General features: G+C 39.7%; 1 protein-coding gene across 1 annotated transcript in view; it reads left to right on the top strand.

The window, feature by feature from the left end:
• Positions 1-531: 531 nt before the first annotated feature.
• Positions 532-22,315, top strand: part of nid2a (nidogen 2a (osteonidogen)) — a 34,087-nt gene continuing 12,303 nt past the window's right edge. The window contains exons 1-10 of the mRNA XM_015350874.2: positions 532-1,551; positions 2,715-3,017; positions 6,518-6,759; positions 7,605-8,275; positions 11,118-11,267; positions 12,961-13,206; positions 13,892-14,092; positions 15,560-15,787; positions 20,611-20,748; positions 22,171-22,299. Coding sequence (XP_015206360.2) covers positions 1,348-1,551; positions 2,715-3,017; positions 6,518-6,759; positions 7,605-8,275; positions 11,118-11,267; positions 12,961-13,206; positions 13,892-14,092; positions 15,560-15,787; positions 20,611-20,748; positions 22,171-22,299 — 2,512 coding nt within the window. The 5' untranslated portion in view covers positions 532-1,347. The remainder of the gene's footprint in view (positions 1,552-2,714; positions 3,018-6,517; positions 6,760-7,604; positions 8,276-11,117; positions 11,268-12,960; positions 13,207-13,891; positions 14,093-15,559; positions 15,788-20,610; positions 20,749-22,170; positions 22,300-22,315) is intronic.

Raw genomic sequence — 22,315 nt, 5'->3', positions numbered from 1 at the left:
TATTTACTTTTCCCTGGTTTAGGCATAATGTCCATCTGGGACTGGAAATTAGCGGCGTCTGGCTTAATCATTTTCTTCGAATGGAAGTAACTTGATTCTAATCGATTATAACGCTGTGTTGATTTTAAAACCGAAAGCGTCCGTGACTTATGAGTAAATCCAAATACATGAGCGCTACGCGGCACTGAAGAAAGAGCGACGCCAGTCATTATAGGCCACGTGTTGGGGGGCTGACAGTGCAGATGGAGCCGGAGACCAACCGGCAGGACATCTCCCTCATGCTCGGACACATCCTTAGGGGGCTGTTTTTTTTGTCACTTCGCAATTCCCTAACCCCCACCCCCCTAAAAGGTAGGGTGCAATCGTTTTGGAATGAGAGAAAAAGAAAACAAAAAATGGTCAATACTAAAACACAGACGAGTCATATAACGCCTTTTATGGCTAAGAAAGTCTTGCATGCCCGACTCCAATGGTAGAACATTTTCAAATTTGGCCAGATGCAAGGAAACCACATTTTTAAATGTTATTAGCGTGTTTAAACGCCGAAACCTTCACTTCTTTTGCATTTTTTTTCTTTGTGGAATATCAGGTTTTGTGAAACGGGCTACTCAGTCGCATGTTTCACTTATTTTCTTGAGAAAACGATGTGGTATTTGACAGTGTTTTGTGCCTGTAGCAGTAAATATTAAGAGTCCACGCTTTCTTTTCCCCTGATCTACCTAATCATAAGCTCTTGACCCTTTTGTAGCCTATAAATATAAAACCTCTTTAAGGGTCATATCAGGTTAACACAGAAGTATAATTGAACGGAATACCAGAATCTGCGTGTACGTGTTAATCCACACGAAACGCAGTTTGGGTGAATTTAACTATAATTTAGGAAAATCCACAAACCTCACAGCCATCTGTAAACTGCTGGGCGGGGTAAACTTAAGAATTATTTAAAAAGTATAAGCAGTCATACAGGCTGTATACTAATGGAATCATTCCTGTTAAAAGGCAGGGCGAGAAGGCTATGAGAAACTCTTTTGTGGGTTTGACTTCTAAAAAAAAAGTTTTTAATGGAAAACAGATGGTGCCCAGTGTCTTGTCAGTTAAAAAGAGCACAGCCAATGAGATCTCTCTTTGCTCTTTTTAAACCCTCCCATTTACTTTCTAGTTAAGTTTGGGTCAGAGGTAGAAGTTGATCTGGTCTGAAATTCCTGCATTTGGCTATAGAAATTAAGGAAAATCACTGCAACTGTTTGTCTTCACTCCCCGGTGGCATTTTTAACGCCCCCATCTCTTTCATTCAGTGAATTTTATCCAGATCAATGCAACATTTTTTGTTTTAATCTCGAAATTAAAATGTGGGACAAAGTTTTGACAGTTTTCTTCTTAAAGCTGTCGTGGACTGTGTATATTGCATCTGCGATTCAAAGGACAGACCTTTTTCCCTATGGGACACAAAGTGGCGATTTGATTCTTCAAGAGGGGGACGATGAAACATCCGAAGTACTCAGACTGAAGAAGCCCATGTTTTTTTACGAGGCACAGTTCAGCGAACTCTATGTAAGTCGGTACAGTTATTCATTCATTTTCCACTATTCCAGCATCGGGAGTAAAGTTTGAATTAAGGACTTTATGATAAGGGTCGGTATTTGCAAATCACTGGAAAAATGTCAATTGCAACGAATAACATTAATAAAATACACAATTTTCCTTTAGTAAGCAAGCTTTATCAGAATCTAAAGTATGTATAAAACACAGTGCTGGTTTTCTTTTTTTTAACTGGTGCAGTAATGTTTAATGTTTGTTGTTTGGGTATGCATAGATTTTCTATGCTGTAAGTTGCAAAGCTGGTTTTGAAGCAAATAATGTGAACTGAAAATAATGATTTCATGTATGATTCTTTAAGAGGCTGTTCAACCAAGACGGCAACGATATTCATTATCTCATTTACAATAAAGCGAAATGTACCTGTGTGAAACTATTCTGCTACTACTACATGATACAACAAAACTTAAATTTACTGTATATTCACTTTTGTATCAGAAATTAATCATTTTCAATATGTAAATGTTTAGTTCTGTTCAGAAGAGAAGCAAAGAGGCTCATTTACATTTAAGTACTGCTATGAACAGACTTTGCCAACCATTTCTCTTTCCTTGCACAATATATTGCATGTTAAAATAATTATTCATGTGCATTAGACACAATTCTCATGAGTTAAGGGATTGGAGCTATGCCAAATGTCCAACTGAATAGTTACAATTAGACTCCCTAAATGGCAGTGAAGTACTTAATTCTGTCATCTTCCAGTTGTTTTTCTTACGTTTGTAACCTCATCCTAAACTGGAAAAAAATCTCACAGTTTGTTTAAACTATCAAGCTGTGAGAACTAATTAGTTAACAACAGTGAGCAAGTCACTGAGCAGCTGAAGTTTCAGATTCCTTAACTGGAATAAGGGGGAATATACCAAGACTAAGAGGTAAAATCTTCTAGGAAAACCAATACTATCTGAATCATACAGTATGGATCAGGAAACAAATGAACAAACACTAGATTAGTTACATTAGTTAACAATAGGTTAACTAGGTCAACAGACCTCCCCTATGCGATTTTCCTCAAAAACACAAAAAGCTTATCAAAACGCAGAACAAATGTGTTCAGATAGGTACTTTGTTTGTCAAAATTAACATCTTGTTTGGCTGGCATTTGATCTCCTTTTCAGGTGGCCACCAATGGAATCATCTCAGCTCAGGATCTTCCCCGGGAGACACAGTATGTGGACGACGGCTTTCCCACGGACTTCCCAGTCATTGCACCCTTCCTGGCTGATATCGACACCAGCAAGGGGAAAGGCACAGTCTTTTACCGACTGGACGAGTCCCCCAGCGTCTTACTGCGGGCTGGAGAGGAGGTCAAGAGAGGGTTTCCAGACAGCAACTTCACACCCACCCACGCCGTTATCGCCACCTGGGAGAACGTAGGCCTTTACGAGGAGCTGACCCGTAACTCTGAGCCTTCCAACAGGGTATGGTCGCCATGTTCATCAAGTTACTCTTTTAGGCTTAGAATAAATATTTGCTCCACAAATACAGCGGCCAGATACCATACTGCTTGTTAAAACAACAAGGGTCAGGTGTATTGCTGAGAGAGAGAGGAGACAGCAGTAGTTTGCTTAAAGGACGCATTAGGATGCATCAGTCAGCCACATTAAAAAAGCTTCTCTCTTGCTCACAAACAGATTTAAAACAATCTGAATAGCCATCATGTAAGTAGAACTTCGCTAGTGAATCATCAATTCACTCCTTCTAATTGGTGTCTTGTGTACATTCTGTATTGTGCATACATGTGATTAAAAAATATCTGCATTTCAATTTATAGAATTCACATCCTATAGAATTGTTTTTAGCATGGAAATGCCAAAATTCATGTTTATGCTATATACATTTTTGAGCAGTACTGCTGTAGTATAATATTGCATTATTTAAGCATCAAGTCTTTGGGGAAAATAGTGCTGAAAGAAAGTTCTGTGTTCTACATAGAAACCTAGTGTACAGCTGCAGCCTGGTGCCCATAGCAAAAATTGAGTTCTGTTCTTAATCTGATTCTTTGAGACCTTCAAACATTAAAGACATTTCAACAAATTAGGGCACACAAGTCATATCTTATGAGTAAAAGTATGTCCAATAACTGAAAATCTCAGATTTATTGGAAAAAATGCTAAAATGCAGAAGGATAAACACAGTGTTTACACAGTAAGTAAGCACTTCTCTTGTTTTAAATGTCTGAGATTTATCCATGTGAAACATCTGTAACCCCACATTAAATACTTATTGCAGCTGTTGAGATGACACAGGTGTTCCCAAGTCTGGTTAGGAAGATCTGAAATCACGCAGGTTTTCTATGTCATTAAATTGTCAAGAGCCCAGTGCCATGGTGAAAGGATAAATTGGTTAAATTAAACTTTAATTGGATCAATTTAGCACTTCTTTCAGGTAAAGAACTTATAACTTAAACTTCCTGAATTGTGGGGCATCACAAGAAAATGATTAGAGCAGACTTAGTATGTGAGGAATGGTGAATGAATACACAAATACATAAAAGAGAAAAAACGTTTGTGTGTAAAAGTGTTTTATGAGTAAGACTTTTAATCAACACAAGTTGTTACAGCTTTTCTGTACAGTCTTAAAAATTGATTTTAGGGATGGTCATCATACGCTGGTTGAATAAAAAAGACAAAGGCTCACACCTGACCCCACAGCCAAAATTTCTTTCTACTTTTTGGTGTACAAATAAACTCTACTTGTTCTTTTGCAGTTTTCACACTCACACAGGTCCCTACTTGAGCCTGCTTTGAACGAACAGATTAAATTATTATTTTCTGTTCAGCTGAGGGATAAGATGGCTGTGTTGGAGAAAGTTTTCATGTTCGATTGTATGAGACCAATTTAATATGAGCACGTCTCTGTATTTTCAGTATTAATAGCAGTGCATTAAGATTGACAGAAAAGTAGAGGACTTGATGAGGTAGACTGACAATTACCAATTGTTCACATGCAAGGTATTAGTAATATAAGATAATATGCTATGTATTTTCACTAATACTGTATGTATTTCTAATGCTGCACAATTCAAAAACACAGAGAAACATAGTAAGGAAGTAACTAGCAGCAGGCCTCATTCTAAGGAATGTACCTGAATTAAATATTTTCAACATAGAATAGGCATGAGTGTTAGGAGTCAATAGGTGAATGTAATATACTGTAAATCTCCATGGCCTGATGATATTCTAAAAATCAAACATAATGAAACGAGATTAAAATTCATAGGCCATTAAGGAAACACTGACGGCACTCACATTAATAACCAAACAAATTAAATACGTGAAGCCTTCTCATTTTTAACCTTTTTTTAAAGTTTTTTTTTTTCATTTCTATGAAATGAGCCATCTGTATTCAAACTGGAAGACAGTAATGAGTTTGCTTTATGGATATAAAGTATCTACAGCTATTCCTCCTTCAGGCAATATTCTGTTATTGAGTCCGTATCTGTTTCAGTCTTGTTCAGGTTTATTACTGTGTTAATGTTTTGCATTACTCAGTGCCCATCTTGTGGCATCAAGAGATTTGATAGCAGATTTTTCTCTACTATCTCTGTTGCATAGTTTCATAACTTCTTCATCACTTCCTGCTGCAGATAACATAACTTCCCCAACCACCCACCTTCCCACTGCTTCAAGGTAGAGATATTAGAGGGAGTTGGCAATTATACAAACTCTTTAAGATTAAACCAGCAGGTTTGTTTTTGCATTTTTTCCAAAGCTAGCCTTCAACCTGCTGTGCTCCCGGTTTCAGAGGTACGCCATGCCATCAGACAACTTGCAAAAACTGTCAACCTCAGCCAGAGCCATCTGTTCTCAGCCACGTGTGGGTGCCTAATTGTTTAGAATAACATCTTTAAGCAATCTTGTTTATAGACGTGCTTGAACATTGCTTGGAGGCAGTGTGGTTTTCTGATGAGAGCTCGGGGTTCAGATCTGTGGAATTTGACGTGCGGTTTTCTATCCAGTCCTGGCCAGATGCTGCTCTCCCGCTGGGGGACAACAATATGGAGGGGTTTCCACTGGAGGAGAGGCAACACAAATTGAGTCTCTCTTTGAGGAAAAGAGAGCCATTTGCACAAGCATCCGATGTCAAATCAACTATTGCAAAAGTCATTCTCCCTAAACTTGGTCAAAATGTCAATGAAGGCCGCCTGTTTGAGTGGCTATGGTGACCCTTCTGTTAACCTCAGATAAAAGAAGATAAAAATCCATCAACAACAAAGTTTCAACTGTTAGACCTACACACCAGACTAGTAAAAATGAAAAACAAAACATATCACTTCAGAAAATATTCACTATCCAGGTTAGGTTCTGAATAATCCCAGTACCTTTTCTGTTTAAATGAAGTTTGATAACCTGTAGGTGGGGGACACAGTCTGCAGTGAGGGAACTCTGTGTACATGCTGAAATGCTGTCATCTAGAATGCAGTTAACAGGAGACTCTGTGTTACTGTTTCTCTTACTTCTAAGTAACTGCATAAACTTCATCTGCAGTGCTCCTTTACATTTTGTAGAATATTGAGATCAAATTATTTTAGTTGCATAAACTTACATCTGTTACCATTCAGCAGATTCCTAAGAAATGCTGTTAAGATGATTTCTTATTACCTGCGAAGATAATCTGCATTTTGATTAATTTCTGGTTTTTCTCTGATGAATAGTCATAATCTGAGGCGCGTGCTCCTATTTACTTACAAATCGATGAGTGGTTACTATTGTGATCTTTAGGGCTTGAATTTTCATTATTCTGGTATTATTTTGAGAGTCTACTGCTTGACTATGAACCGTACAACATCTACTTCCAATACTTCAGGACCATTCAGCTTCAAAATAGTTCTCTCTGTTATCATGGCTACCATAGTTAGCATGGCTTCAAGTGTAACTTACTGTACAGTGTATGTTGACGTGTGGTTTCCCATGCTTAGGTGAACACTTTCCAGGCAGTGCTTGCATATGATGAGACCAACACGTATGCACTGTTCCTCTACCCTGAGGATGGGCTCCAGTTCTTTGGCACCCGTCCCAAAGAGTCTTACAATGTCCATCTGGAGCTGCCTGCCCGTGTGGGCTTCAGCAGGGGAGAAATTACCTACCTGATATTCTCACGCACGGAGGGGCCTTACTACAGTGTCACCAGCACAGAACAGACTGTCAAGGACCTTTATCAGTAAGTAAACGGTTTTGGAACCAGCAGAAGCATATTGGCAAAGATAGACGCAAATTTTCAAAGGCCACGTTTTCATCAAAAGCAGAATTGTTTTGAGTTGAGGCTCTTTTTTGAAGCTTTTAGTTTGTGGAAAGAATTAAAATGATAAATTAAGTACAGGACAATCTTTCTTCTAAATTCTGGCCTTTAGTTGCTGGAATTGCTGCTGACTGGCATTTTCTCCATAAGCCAATATAAAATCCTTTTTACCACCTGGGAAATACAAAATATTTGGAAAATGTCCAGTTCTACCCTTAATTTCAAGTTGCATCTTCTGTTGCTGTCAGTATTTTTCAGCGCGCTTGAATTACACTTTAATTTTTAGAGTACCGTAGAGTATGCTGTAATAATAATACATAATACATAATAATAATAAGTAATAGGGTACTTTTGTATTTTTTACAGTACTGAAATAATAATAATAAAGCTATTAGTGTGAATTTACTTTAATAAGAATTTTTTACTTGCATACATTTGGGCTTATGTATAATTGTGTGAAAGGTTAGTAATATTGATTATGTGATAATGCATTTAAACCTTGACTGACCTGCAGATTTGACTGTCTTGCACCCTAACTTCCCCATAGAATCCGAATAGTAAAGCTGTAGTAAAAAAATACTGTCGATTGAATTTTCTTTTGTGCTGTTTGGACAGTTGTGGGCTTTTACTCTGTGGTTTAATTTCTACACTTCTTCGTTGATGAACGCTAGTGTCATATTACTTTTATTGTTCACAGCAGACGTGTTCTTGGTGGTACTGCTTGCCCACAGACATGATCTCAATGCTGTTACTTTCCGATTCTGCAGGGTGGGAAACTCAGGTGTTCCAGGGCTTTGGCTCTTCCACATGGGGAGCAGTTTCACTCTGCCCAATGTTGTGCCTGCAGTGGCTGGGGGAGTTCATGCCGAGCATGGCCCCGTGGCCCCAGCTCTGGAGAGTGCCTCCAATGGTCCCCTGCAGCCTGAGCCAGACTATCCTGAAGAGGATTACCCCGAGGAGGACTATGAAGGTGAAACAGACCTTGAGTATCCAACCACAGACCTTCCTGACCTGGCTTCAAAAAAGCCGACAGTCCTTCTTCCCTCCTATCCCGGGACCCAAGAGCTGGGCCCTGCTTCTGTGCAGCCGCCCCCTTATTCCGTGGCCGAAAACGGGCCTGACTCAGAGCTCGACCGTCTATATCCAGAGGCCTCCAACACCGACCTTCAAACGGAGCCCCCTCGGATGGAAGTCCCTGCCACCCAAGCTTCCCTGTCTAGAGCTTCCCGTCCCAGGGCAAATCCCCAGCTCAGAAATCTTCCTTCTGAAGACGGCAAGGCGCCTGAGCCGTCCACCTCCCAGCCTGCCCCTGCTGAGCTGGACTTGCTGTCAGTCTATCCCATTGGCGAAGTGGTCCCCATCCTGGAGAGCACACCCCCTCACAACCCAGGCGGACACGTCGTCAGTGTGGATGAAGTTGTGAACTTTGACAGTGGGGGTAAGGCCTTTCCTTTGACATTTTTACGGTGCTGTTGGGTCCTCTTCTGTGGCTCCCCAGGACCTCTGGTAACTTCTGAGTGTGACTGGGATTCCTTGAACCGATTCTGCACTCTCTTGCCTGAGATGGTTTCAGTTGAGCAGGGGGTAATCTGTATCTCGTTGAGAGCTTGTGAGCTTGTTGATTTGTTCAGCAATAGTTGCATTCCTCCTCTTGTTGATGGTATTTCTTCTCTGGGCACAGCGGGACTTTTGAATGGTACTGTACATGGCCCTGACGGTACACCATTCAGTATAAAGCATGTACATAGGCCATAGAGATAAAGCTGGATTGATTTACAACTAGCAATTCCAAATTGGGAGGTTATTAAAAGATCAATGTTGGGTGCTCTAAATTTATAAATAAAAAGCCTGGGAATCACAGGCTGAGATTTTAATACAGCAAATGTCTCCTTTTACAGATCCTAAATAACACTGTTCTTGGCAAAGTCTGTCTTGCATAAATATTAATTTAGATTCTTTTTTTTATCCAAATTTAAAATTGTTGTTTGTGAATCACAAACTAAAATGCATATTTTTAGAATTTTTGAGCAGAAACCCAATGATAAGGGGGTGCATTCTAAATTTAGACAAGGATGAGATACTTAATCCCCTGTTTAATTACTCAAGCAGCCCTGTCCTCGGAAGTGGCTAATAAAATGTCTAACTTCGCAGACCAAGGTCTGTCTCGCTGTGAAGTGGGAAACATTGCACTGTTCCCAATGCCTACACAGTGTTACTCTAATGAATATGTCTGGAGTTTTTTATGTTGATTGTTTGAAAGAAGGAGTCTGTGTTTTATGTTGGTCTTTGGTCTGCTTTACTGTAGAGGGGAGAAAACATGGGCAGCCAGGAAGTTTAAAATGATTGTAAACAGAGTGGAGGCACACACAGGGAAATGCTTATAGTCATCAGGAAATGTAATATCCAGACATGGAGTCACAGTGCCAAGACAAAACAGATATCTAGAGGAATGCCATTTTTTCATATTTGGCCTCATAGTTAAATTCAAGAATTTTCAAATAATTGACATGCCTTTTGTAATGAAATTTGAAAATCTGTATTCCAATGGCTACAGAGCAATATACTGTATTTGAATCCTGATGATGACTGCATTGTCCACTGTCTACGGGGATATATTGTAGCGGGGCAGTATTACCAATCTGGAAATATGATTATATCTGTCTCGCTAATAGAAATCATTTTGCTTTCTGGGCAAAAGTCTTCTATTTGCGCAAATTCAATGTATTGTCAAGTGGACACTTTCGGGAGCAATCAGGAATGGAATGAGGAACAGACAGAAGAAGCAAAGTGCATGCAGTTAGAAAAAAATATTAATGTTAGTAAATAATAAAACAAGTCGGACTTAGTAGCTCAAAAATCTTAATAAAATTAACTCTTAATAGTCCCTTTTGGATCTAATATCTGAGTGGTAGGATCCCACTATTCACAGCTAGTGTGTGATAAGAGTCCAGACACTAATGCCCTGAGTGCAGGTGGTCCCTGATGTATCGTATATCAGGGCTAGGGACTAGAAAGTAGAAACTTAAATATGCGACTTAATGTAAGGGCCCTTTTCCAATAGGAATCATCAGAATAGAGTGGGGTTAGGAACCATGAGACAGACTAGGTGTGTGTTTCACACGTAGCTACCAAAATACAGTAGAGTGCATTACTGTACATGTACGCACATTTCTAAACCATTTTTACTCTTATCACTCACTTTTGTCTTGACTTCCCAATCTCTTTAATGTACCAACATTTCAAGCCAATATTTTAAACAAACTTATCTTAACCAAACACTTGTTTATATGATATTATCTTGAGATATGGCTTAATATTGTAGGATTATCAATAGTACTATACCGCCTACATTCAACCCTTGCACTATTATTTGCACTGTGCCTGTAGCCCATTGTTCCGCAGATTCAAAGATAAAATATGATTACAAGTCATCCTTGCTCATGTTCTCACCACCACCTGTGCAAAATGCAGGATACTAGACTTAAAAAAAATGAAAGTCACCAAATCAAAAATGATATACTAAAATGAGGGGAATTTTATGTACGTCCCCAACAACCTTTGAGGGGGGAGAAAGCATAGTAGGGCGACTCATAACAAGGACCCCTCATAATACTGAACACACATGCTTCTCTGCTATATAGTCTAGAACCTGTATCAGCTTCCAGAGGAGCCTAGGTCTAGTGTCACACAGGTTACATGTAAAGTGGTTTCAAGCTTTTTTAAAAATTTATGTGTATGTAATTTAGATAATAAATATTAAAGAGGCTTCCAGAAAGATCCAATATTAAGAATTAAGGTCTGTCAATTTTTCATGTAACTTACACACAACACGGAGTGACTTAAAAACAAACCAAAACATTTCATTACTGAAAAACAATAACGTCATTTCTTATCAAAGTTTGTATCGTAGCTTTTTTCAAGAAACAGTTAAATGAGATTCTTGGATCGATCAGTTGCTTCAACCAAAGAAACTAGATTGACTGAATCGACTCTTCTCGTTTATAAACTTTTCTATGTACTTATTATGTAGAACTCTGCACAAAAATTCAAATATTTTGCAAAAAACCATGATGACAGTTGTGCTGCGACTTATTTGTCCTAGGATGTACAGTTTCAGAAATTGTAAAAAATATCTAGTTAAGTTTGTTTATTTTCTGTTATCATGTCATGGCCTGTATTCTAAAAAGGCTATAAATAGCCCTGTAAACTGCATTGTCATTAGTTTGACACACGGTTTGCCTTTTCTGTAATACCGTGCTCTTTCTACCCTCTCTCTGCAGTAATTGAGTACAGCACTGAAAACAAGGAAACCTGTTCTAAATTTCAGCAGCATTGCTCCCAGTATGGATATTGCACTGATTACTCATCGGGATTCTGCTGCCACTGTCAGTCTGGTTACTATGGAAATGGAAGACACTGTTTGCCCAATGGTAAGTACTGGCAATACCATAAGAAAGTTTTGTGGCCAAAGCATCTGTACCTAAGATGAATATGAATCTGCATAATGAGTCATGAGTCTGGATTTTAATGACTCAATGTTCCTTTTGGATTAGAAATGTGTGTTTTCCTGTTGAATGAAAATTCTTAGACATTGACTTAGAAATTGAAATCAATGTTGCTTCCTAAGACCTTGAAACTACTACTGCAGTTTAGTCCTCACATTTTCTACTAGTTTCATTATTTCAAGCACAATATTGTAAACAAACCTATAATGAACATTCTAAGGATTGTTTTTTTTGCCTATTTGCTTGGTAAAATTGTGCTTTATTAAAACAAGTTTCATAGTGCTATGCATTTATTTGCTGTATTCTGTTTCTTAGACGTGTATTGCTCTTTTCTATAGAGTAAGCCTTCAGTAAAACACATTTATTTTAGGAGAAGACTTCCAAAGATCATAGCCGACACTTCTGTGTGGAATAGGTTATAAGCTAGATAGTAGATGGTGTTGGAATGACACGAAAGAGAATATTCTTCAATAAGAACATTTCATTTATAAATATATAAAGTAATATTATTTTAAAATAAAAAGGAAAAAAAATCTTATTGAACCCCATATCTTCTGTCCCCTATCTCCGTAAGTCCTACTTTCTTTATTCATGTTAACCCACTATATTTTTTAAAAATACTGTTCGCAGCAGAATTTCATTGCAGTCTGGACAGCTTTACATTTTTTAATATCTTTCAGTCTTAAGTCAGCGCTCAGACAGATGAGCTGCTGCAAATTGAGCACACTCAGGCTTCATTCCAGCCTGGCAGGCAATGAAGAACGTCATCGTGTTGATGGTCTACAGTTATTTCCTGCCAAATCAACACTTTTGACGTTGTGATGCTTTTTTAAAACAAGCCTTTCATACTGACACTGCACTGGATTCTTGAGGACTGCTTCATGTGGCACACATTTCCTTGTTCACAGACTGAACTAATATCCTAACATCTTCCTTCTGTCTTTTAACTCTTCCTCACATAAACAACACCAGGAACATGTCTTGGCATTCGTGTCTTATGTGGTAGAGCTATATACTTAACAAAAATGTAAGGTTTGTGGTAAATTTGCCCTTGTTGACGTTGAACAACTGTTTTTTTTCATGTTAACGCACAAGGTTCTTCTCAGATGTAAGCCATGTCATTATTATAATTTCAGTCATTCCAAAGGAAAAACGTTTGTCAAAATTTTGAATTACAGCAACCCGGGAGCTTATCTTATCATTTCAGGGAGAATACAGGACATGAATAAGTAAAAAAAAAAACAAACAGCTCTTTTGAAGACAATACATTTGCTATTGGAAAGGACTGCAGATTTGAAAAAGATGAATTATGAATTTGCATTTCTAGTTCTCATATTTTTTGTTAGCTTTGTTTGTTGTGGCAAGAAAAAATCCTATGCTTGTTAATGACTGTAGCACCACTTTGCACTTTCTGAGTCTGTACTTCTGTATACCCCACTTCTGCCTTCCAGCCTGTTAACATTTGCTAAAATGGCTGACATGGTGATGATAATGTTCAAAAACTGAGCAGCCAACGGTGAAACGGTAGTTGAGCTTTGAAAGCCAAGAACTCTCAGGCCCTGCGTTTCTTTTGTCTGCCCGATTGTTTTAACTATGGGTGTTGTTCTGTGTCCTGCAGGAGCCCCTCAACGTGTGAATGGCAGGGTGAGTGGCCAGGTGTCAGTTGGTGCCACTCCAGTGGATCTGAGCAGCGTGGATTTGCATGCCTATGTGGTTGTGAGTGACGGGCGTGCCTACACTGCCATCAGCCAGATCCCAGAGCCTGCTGGCTGGGCACTGATGCCTCTCTCGACCATCGGGGGGCTTTTTGGCTGGCTCTTTGCCCTGGAGCTGCAGGGCAGTGAAAATGGCTTCAGTGTCACAGGTATAAGCGTGGGACCTGAGGAAAGGCTGACCGTGATATCTCTTTTCTGTAATGATGCTGTTATCTTAATTTCATTGGGTCTGTCGGTTTTCTCCCCAATTCCAAAGAAACCCTGGCTTAATTAATCTGAATTGTGCCCTGTGTTGGAATGTGATCCAAGCTGGTATCACATCTACAGTAGCTTCTGGGATAGACTACAGACTCGTGCCTCACCAGGAAGCTTTCTGAGAATGTATGAAGAGTATCATCTACTGTAATTATCTACATTTTACATAGTCATCAACTTTTCATATTTTTTTTATTCTTAGACAAAACTATCATTATAACAGGCATCAGGTGAGCTCACTTTAACAAGTTATTTGAAAAGCTTTGGTGTGTCTTTGCTTCCCAGAGGACTCTCTGCAGTATAGCACTGCTGTGACAGTGAGCAGAGAGGAGCTGAGCAGGCTGTCTCGCCTGCTGCTGGCCTCATCAGTGGCAGCCTCTTGAGATTTCCAAGCCCCCAGCCTGACCTTGCATCCTGTTGAAAAAACAGCCAGTCAAAGCTGTCATGTCTGTTAATTAGCAGCAAGAGGTCTGCTTTTAAACAGTACCTCTATGGACAAAATCCCCTTTAGAGAAATTGTGCAGGTGAATCTGCCAGAATTTATCACATGATAGAACTGCTGTGTGCCCTTTCCCACAGGAGCTGAGTTTACACGCTATGCTGAAGTGACTTTCTACCCTGGCAATCAGCGTCTCAGTATTGTCCAGACGGCCCAGGGGCTGGACTCCCATAACTACCTCACTGTGGACACTCGTATCAATGGGGAAATACCCTTTGTCCCTCCTGGTGCTACTGTACAGATTGAACCTTTCAAGGAGACTTACCACTACCACCCATCAGGTACAGTATTGTGTGGATGATGTTCACATGTACCACTGTCACGGGCATTTAAATACCATGAACGTAATTCATGAGAACACTTCATAATGAAGTGATGTTTTATAACTTTCATTTGCTAGGAAAGTTTCAGAGCCAATTGTCCTTTTCAGTAACAACCTGGTCAAGAGCTAAGGATTGTGTCCTGAATTTAGAAATATCTGTCACGGTGGAATATTACTGACAACATCTTCACAAAATGAAAAGAGTTACAACCAAAAATCTAGTTTAAATGGGTCATGGGATTATAAACAGTAGTACTGGGATGTAGCAAGTTACTGCAATATGAGGTGATAATCGAAGTAGAGAACTGCATATTAAGAAGTATCATTGAGACATGGGTCCTTTATGTAAAGAAGACCAGGTAATCATGGAGAAATGTTTTCTGAAGTGTGTACTGAAAGGAGCTCCAGTTACAAGCCTTATTGCTGAATTGTACTTATTGTGCTTATTGTGACTTGTCAGGGCTCTGAGGAATGCACTTTGAGGCCGTTTCTTAAATAACCCCATAGTAAAAGGTATGGAGGACCAAGCCAATGTATGAACAAAAGTACACCCTGTAGAATACTATGGTATGTGTCAAGAATTGTACATTTAGAAATGCAGATTACTAGAACTACCTGCACTTTATGTAAGGGATTGTCTTACTTTAATCAGTGTAGCCTTGCACAGAATGTGTCCTGTTTACACAGATGTATATCTCATCTGGCGCTTATCTCTAAAAAAACTAAATTTTTCTTTTATCATTTAGAGATGAGAATCAGTGATTTAGCTACAGGGATAAACTCAAAATAAATCTTTAGTGTCTGTTACTGTGTCTGCTCGGGTATTGTTTTTCATTTTAGAGGAAAAGATCAGATGTTGATGTGCTTTAAAGCAGGTTTAATTGCATGTCCGGGCAGATAGCACCAGGAAATATGATCACATTTAACTCTTGAAGTGCACTATGGTGTCCACAGTTGGGCAACAGGAGAGCATAAGAATTAGACGGATAAAATCTTCAGATCATCAGTAATCTTCAAGGCCTTTGGTATTTATTTTGTCCCAGCTTTCTAATGATTAAGAACTGTAATTTTTAATATAACTTTAAAAAACGCACATATAATAATCCTTGGTAACCAGGAAGTTCTAAACCGCATTATTATAGAACCACCTACCTCCATATGTTTCAGCTTTTATATTCTTAGGTACAATTTCACATTCGTAATGTTTGCACTGAGTTGTTTATGTAGGAAAATATTCTTGCTTGCATGAGGATGTCTTGCAGCTTAACCCGATTATATGACTTACAGTAACTTCTGGGCGCCTGAAGGAATCGTAAGGCTAGCGACTGGAATCAGACACTCCAGAGCCATTCCCTGCACTTCGTGTGTGGCAGATGAGGCCGTGAGCGCTTGGTAATTGTTTCCCCTGTCTCTGTTCTCTGCCCAGTGGTGACATCCTCCTCTGTGCATCAGTACAAGGTGATGTCCTTGGAGCAGGGGTCTGAGACGTTCTCCTACCAGCTGCGTCAGAACGTGACTTACCGGGACTGCCGACACGGCCCTCAGGGTGGCCCGGCGATGAGGCAGCTCTCGGTGGAGCGCGTCTTCATCATGTACACCAAGGAGGAGCACACCCTCAGATTCGCCGTCACAAGCCAGATCGGGCCCTTCGGAGGTAGGCTGTCCCCGTGAGGGTCCCCACCCAGTGTGTCAGTGCTGATCAGCAGTGTGCAGCCTAGAGCTGTGTTCGTAAATAGGAGAGCCAGTGATTACTGAGATATGGTAGCAATTATAGATGATGTGGCATCAGCTACAGAGCAGAGTTTGTGGCCTTGGTTTAACATCCCAGTTTAAAGAAGTTTGCATCAGCGAGTGTTGGCTGCAAGCGACCAAGTAAGAAAAGTAGAAAAAACACCACGTTTTAGCTGTTGAGCCTACACCTGAGGAAGTCAGGTCAAAATGTTGTTTTTCTTTTCTACTTTTCAGTCTGTGAATAACGTTTCTTTGTTCCAACCCAGTTCATATATCATTTTGAGCTCCTTGAGTGAGTCTGCAACAGTTTGTTACAGCCCAACCTCTTGTTCTGTAACAGTGGGATCACGAAGCAGTCTGTGTGGAAACGTTTATTTTTGTTGTGTCTATTAATGCATGATTATTCTTTATTGATGAGTTACTATGTATGTCTGCAACCTGGTTGTGAAAAGTAGCACTGTATTGCAAGAGGCATAGAGCTGTGCATATCTGTGACAGCTTTGGCATTGAATCTTTCTAGGATTTAATCTCTACAGGATGACAGACAATGAGTGTAACAAGCCTTTCTTTTAACTTATATTCATACAACAAACAACCTTACCCACACATTACCTGCTCTCCCAAAATCAGGCTCTTCCAGGTATATTCTGAAGGTTAGGTTTTTGATTTTGGTAAATGTATGCTTTTAAATATCCAAATTTAACTTCATTGTGAAAGCGCAGTAACAATTTTTGCTATTACTCCTTGAAGGTCTCTTTAAGAGCTTGTCAGTATGTTTAATTACTATAATATAAATCTTGTATTTGTAATATTGGCAACTTGATTTGTATGAAAGCACTAGGCAGTAAGCCCAAAGGGGGATGTGTTCCATGTCCCTAATGAATAGCACAAGAAAGAGGGCCCTTACCAACATCAATTGGCAGCTTGTCTCAGCCAGCTCCCCCCTTGCTTCATGTCTGGAATTGTTGCCTTATTAATGTGTTGAAAGCCTGAAATACCAAGGAATACAATCTCATTCACGTGGATGGAAATGTGTCAAGGGCAGCACTTTGTTTTTTGCCTTGTTTAATACTCCTAACTGGGATTTTAATATTGAAGCCTCTTGACTCCTATAGAAGCTACAGGAGTAAACTGCATTAGGAGTCCTCTGTAAACGCTTTAAAACTCCCTGTGAAACATTCATGAGAGTTTCTAAATGATTAAGAACATTAAATGAGACGAGGCTTGTAAGGGCTCTGGTCTGAATTCAAAAACACATCAAGGCAGTTGTAAGTGGATAAATATCACTAAATATGAACTTACCACACACACAAAATTAAATTCACTTCTACATTCTGTGTTAGCAATCATCAGTTAAATGACTAAAATTCAGTAGAGGGAATTGATGTACCTTTAAGAGTAAACTTTTAGCACAGCTTCCTCCTGATCTGAATGGGGGACATCTCACTGACAATGGAGCCTGTTGGAGACCTATTGGAAGTCCCCATTAGCGTCACCACTCACCGAACTGAGAGAACTAACAGCAAGTGAGATATGTCTATTTTAAGTTGCAGGCACAAGCAGGAAGGTATCTGTTGTGTTAAAAAAGTGTAGAATGTGCGTACAAATAAAATTAGGCAACATTGCCACTTAATCCCAAAGAACCATTGACCTGAATACTTTTGCAGCAGTAAGGTCACTGGAGTAGGAAGGGGTTATTGTGCTCACCACTCTGAAACAATATCACATAGATGACAGATTTACTAGGAAGGCGGTAGAATAGCTGCCCAGTGATGTCATGGGAATGTAACAAAGCTGCTGGCAGCCTAGCCTATACCCCGACATGGGCTTCACTCTTTAAATGTGTTGCAGATGCCAGCTGCACACAGCCAGGGCTGCTCCTCACCAGCTGGGCTGCGGAGTATGGGGATAGACAGTGTATACGCTATTTTGCCTGCTGCACTATACAGCCCCTACACACGCATACACTTCCTTCTTTATAGAGGTAAACTTCACTTCCATGGCATATTTGGCATCGTGTTGCGATCAGCTCAGTTCCAGCTGAAGTCTTTTTCCCCCCTTAATGTGATTAATGGGTTTTATCCAAATCAGTTTGAGGGGTGCATGTATGAAGTCTCCCCTTTTAATTAGAGGGCTTCCTTTTATGTCTAGAAGGCTATTTAATACAATTTGACACTGGTTTAATCTTTCTGCAGAGTGCTATTATGTTCCATTGGCCTTTTTGATGACATGGTAATTTTTGTGTCTCTAAGTGCCACAAGTTTAACTTGTCTATTTTAGTAACTTTTTAGAATTAGAGTCGATTTTCTTGGAGAGAAAAATATAGACATTCTTTTACTTGCTTTTTATGAAACTGGCAGAGCTCTTGGTTATCCATCTTATTCAATATGAGATCTTTTTAAGCAAACTTTCAAACTTCAAACATTCAGCCCCAGTCAAAGCATACATTTCTCCTGTATGGTCTTTCTTATGGAGGTGACAGGGTCTTTTGCCAGAAAAAATGAGAGGTATTCATTTTATAGTAGTGTAGTTTAAAAAGCTAGTAAATAAGAAGACTCATTTTTGACATACTGTACCAGACAGCTCATATTTCTATCTAATCTGATGATGTGAGATGTAGAAAGCAAGTTATTTCTGTTAGGATATTATTGATCAGTGATGGGCTTTACCGGGAAAAGATTTTGGTTAAGTGACTAAAATAACAGGTACCCTGTTTTGCAATGTTTTAAATGTCAGGTATTCCTGAAACTACATTTAATGTAAGGATACAGTTGTATTTTTCAGATGGGACAATGTGATCATTAATTTCACTAATGTATTTATATACTGAGTACTTTGAACAATGTGATTAGCCACAAATACATTAGTGAAATTACATACACAGTGAAGTGAGTTGAGTTATTATATTATAAATATTTTTGACTAATTTCTGTAGTTTAGTAAAGGCTTAAAACTATAATTCTTGTGGTTAATGTTGTCTAGATTATGTAGACATATTTTTTTTTCTTGACTACGTAGAAGTGTTAATTGTGTGATTGTTGGATCTTCTTTGTCCTTAAATGTGTCCAAGTGCTTAGGGGACAATGATGTTTTTTGAGAAAAAGGATGTTTTTTAAAGGAAGGTCAAAAGAAGGCCTTGTACTCAAGAATGTCTTGTGCTGTTCAAGACAATATTGTCCTGGTGTGTTCCTGCGCAATTGTGAAAAGGAAATTAAGCCCCTTTTTCATGAGCCATGTTTTTTTCAAGGTGTGAAGGTCTAGCACTCAATATTTTAGCAGCAAATGGGTGTTTAAAGCTTGTTGGGTCCTCCTACACTGTGTGGCACATTGTTCTGTGGAGCTGTGAACAAAGCTCTGTGTTTCCACCTCCTGACCTCTCCTGAGCTGTTTGCTGACTCGTTGGCCCCCCTGCTTGTCTAATTGTCCTGAATGTAAAGTAAAGGGAGCGCTCCCTCCCTGCTTTACAACACACTGTTTTGCCTTCCTTTTTCATCTTCTTAGTACATCTTCCCACAGCCCCCTCCCCCCTGCCTCTCTCAAAACCACTCACACAAGCACAAAGTCACTTTAAAGGGACTTGTCTCTTGCACTTCAAACAAAAGTTCTCCTGCTTTTGATAATTGGGTAAATTGGTTCATGGCCTTAGGCTAGGAAGTCAAACTGTTTAATGTGTGCGATAGAGGCGTCTGAGTTGGGAGGGGGGGTGATGGGGGGTGTGGACCCTTGTGTTCATTAAAGGAGAAGAAGCCTTTTGATAAAGCTCTGAAGCCCCAGGGAGCATTTGTTGGAAGTACAGCTATTCCATTCTTCCATTCTTGACCCCTTCCCAATAAGAGCTAAAGCTGGGGAGTCTTCTGTCAGGAGTAATTATGTTTTATCTGTTAGTATCTTCCCACTGGGGTGATGCAACCCCAGGCAGTATCAAGGCTCTCCTATACTGTGGTGTGAGGTCTTGAATTTTAAAGCCACTTCAACTCTGTTTACATGGAGGTTAAGTGCTTTGACCCCAGGATGCAAAATGACAGACCACTTGAGACATCATTCCTTGCAGAAACTCCCTTTGGTTCACTAAAATTTGAACCTGTGCGTAAACAATTTAACCCAATGCTTGAACATTTTATTTTCTGCTTAATAACTAAAGGCCGTAGTTTCTAATCCAGTTTGCACCCTCTTTCTTTTTTTCCCCAATGCTTATTGGAGTAAAACTCTTTAGATATGTCACTTTTGGGGGAAAAAGAAAACTGTTTACACAGATACCTTAGCCCACTCTCAACCAGTCATAACTCAGACAAAAGACCCAATGAGTCAGAGGAGTCTTTCGACAACGGAGGTCTTCAGCCAGAGACACGTGAAACCCAGGTCCTGTCATCACTGAGAAAATTAAAGATGCCTTGTCCTTCTTTGTTTAAGGAGCGCTGACCTCAGTGTGTCTGAATTAGTCCCAGAACAAATGGTTCCCATCCTGGTATCCTTTAGAGATGTGTCTTTTGTCACGTTGCTGTGTGAGGATAGTGTCAGAAGTTAAGGAACCTCTGTGGTGTGTTGCTGTGGTATAAAACCATGTTAATGTTAAAATATGTATATGCTGAGAGGCGTTAAAATGCAGCAAATGCTTTCGGTTCCAATACATATTGGTTGTGTTTTAATGCCTTTTAGTATATATTTAGGTAGAAAACTTTAGAGACTAGTTTGCTTTCTCTTCCTTTTGTCTTATTACTTAATAAGGTATGTAATTTGTCTTGACAGTGGAACCTACACCGGTCAATCCCTGTTATAAGGGAACTCATGAATGCGACACAAGTGCCCAGTGCCTACCGGGTGAGGGGACTCAGTACCAGTGCCAGTGTGCCACCGGATACAGAGGAGATGGACGCAACTGCTTCGGTATATAGATTTGTTTGTTGACTGCAAGTGTGACACTTCATGTAGTTATCTGGATTCAGCTTGACGTGATAAACCGCTAACGTGAGCTGCTTACGTTGAAGGTTTGCATGCATGAGCTAAACAGACCTTTGCAGACAAAAAGTGAAATATTTATCTTGTCTAAAACACAGTCCTTGAGTCTGTTAGACATCAAAAACAAAATCAGCTGGATTGCTTTCAACATCTGGCTTCCTCTTCATTCTCATGAAAACATGAGAGTACAACTTACACATGTAAGGAATCAAGTGATATAGAGCATCAGGTTATTCTGAATTACATTATAGCTGAAGTGAATCATGTCTTTTCTTGGGTTTGGTTGTCTGGGTATTGGCTCAGTTTTTTTCTGCTGATAAATTCTCCGAGCTGCTTAGTCATTTTATGTTTCATAAGCACACTGAAGTTCATCTGTGTCAAAATACATCGTTCTTTCTTTTGCATCTTGGACTAATAGTCAATAAAAGCAATTGAGTATTTTAACACCTCTTTGAGGAAGATAAAATCTTTGGTTACCAATGTAAACCAAAGGGGTCAGAGGTAAAATACTTCTCTTCAAAATTAGTTACTTCAGAAATACTTGCATTTAAAACCTGATAGTCTTCTGAAAGGAGACATTGTTTTGTATCCTGAGAGAAAGTGATCTTATTTTAAAACTCATGTTTATTGTGTGGGAAATGATGGAGGATGGGGGGTGTTTTTGAATTTTTAAGAAAGCCAGTGTGGTCTGGTATTGGGACTAAGGCTAAGGACAAAACCACTTATAAGTAACATGCTAGAAGCTGTGAAAGCTTCACTCTCAGGTGAGAGGACACCTGTGGTTGCTGTTTCTGAAGAAAGATGATCTTAGAGGTTTAGCACCTCATTTCTAGAGTCTCTATTTCCAATCAGTTCTTACCTTCTATAAATCTGATCCTCACCCACTGTCTTTCACCTTCAACCAGGCTTGTAATTGGACCAGCTGCTCATTCACAACCCAGCCTGCTGAGAAATCTGGAACTGATTTGCTGATTTCCAAAACTATTACCAGGGCTTGACACTGTGTAATTTCATCACCTGCTCAGGGCCTGGGGCAGGTTCCCAGGGGTATCAGACTCAGTTACTACAGCAAACAGAGCCAGTGTCCCTGTGCAGAATGTGCAGAATCATTTTCTATTAGCATTGTCACCCAAAGATATGCAGTCCATGCTTTAATTTTTTATTATTGGATAGAAATACAGACATTTGACCAAGCTGAAAATGATTAATTTCCCTCACGTTCTGAATTCCCTCACTGTTTTGGGAATTTCTTTTGCTGTATTGAGTGTGTGAATTCTTCAGCCCCTCTTCTGAGGCCTAACTTGCCTTGCCCTAATCAGGCTGTCCTTCTCTCTCTCTTTCCTGTGGCAGATATTGACGAGTGCACAGAAGGCCTCAGTAGCTGTGGCGCTCACTCTGTGTGCATCAATCTGCAGGGAAGCCACCGCTGTGAGTGCCAGAATGGTTATGAGTTTGGGTTCGACAAACGCACCTGCATTGGTAAGGACACAAAGCG

The sequence above is a fragment of the Lepisosteus oculatus genome, chromosome 8, assembly GCF_040954835.1.
Source record: "Lepisosteus oculatus isolate fLepOcu1 chromosome 8, fLepOcu1.hap2, whole genome shotgun sequence".
Lineage (NCBI taxonomy): Eukaryota > Metazoa > Chordata > Actinopteri > Semionotiformes > Lepisosteidae > Lepisosteus > Lepisosteus oculatus.
The sequence above is the reverse complement of the archived record's forward strand: the minus strand, read 5'-3'. Positions and strand labels throughout refer to the sequence as shown.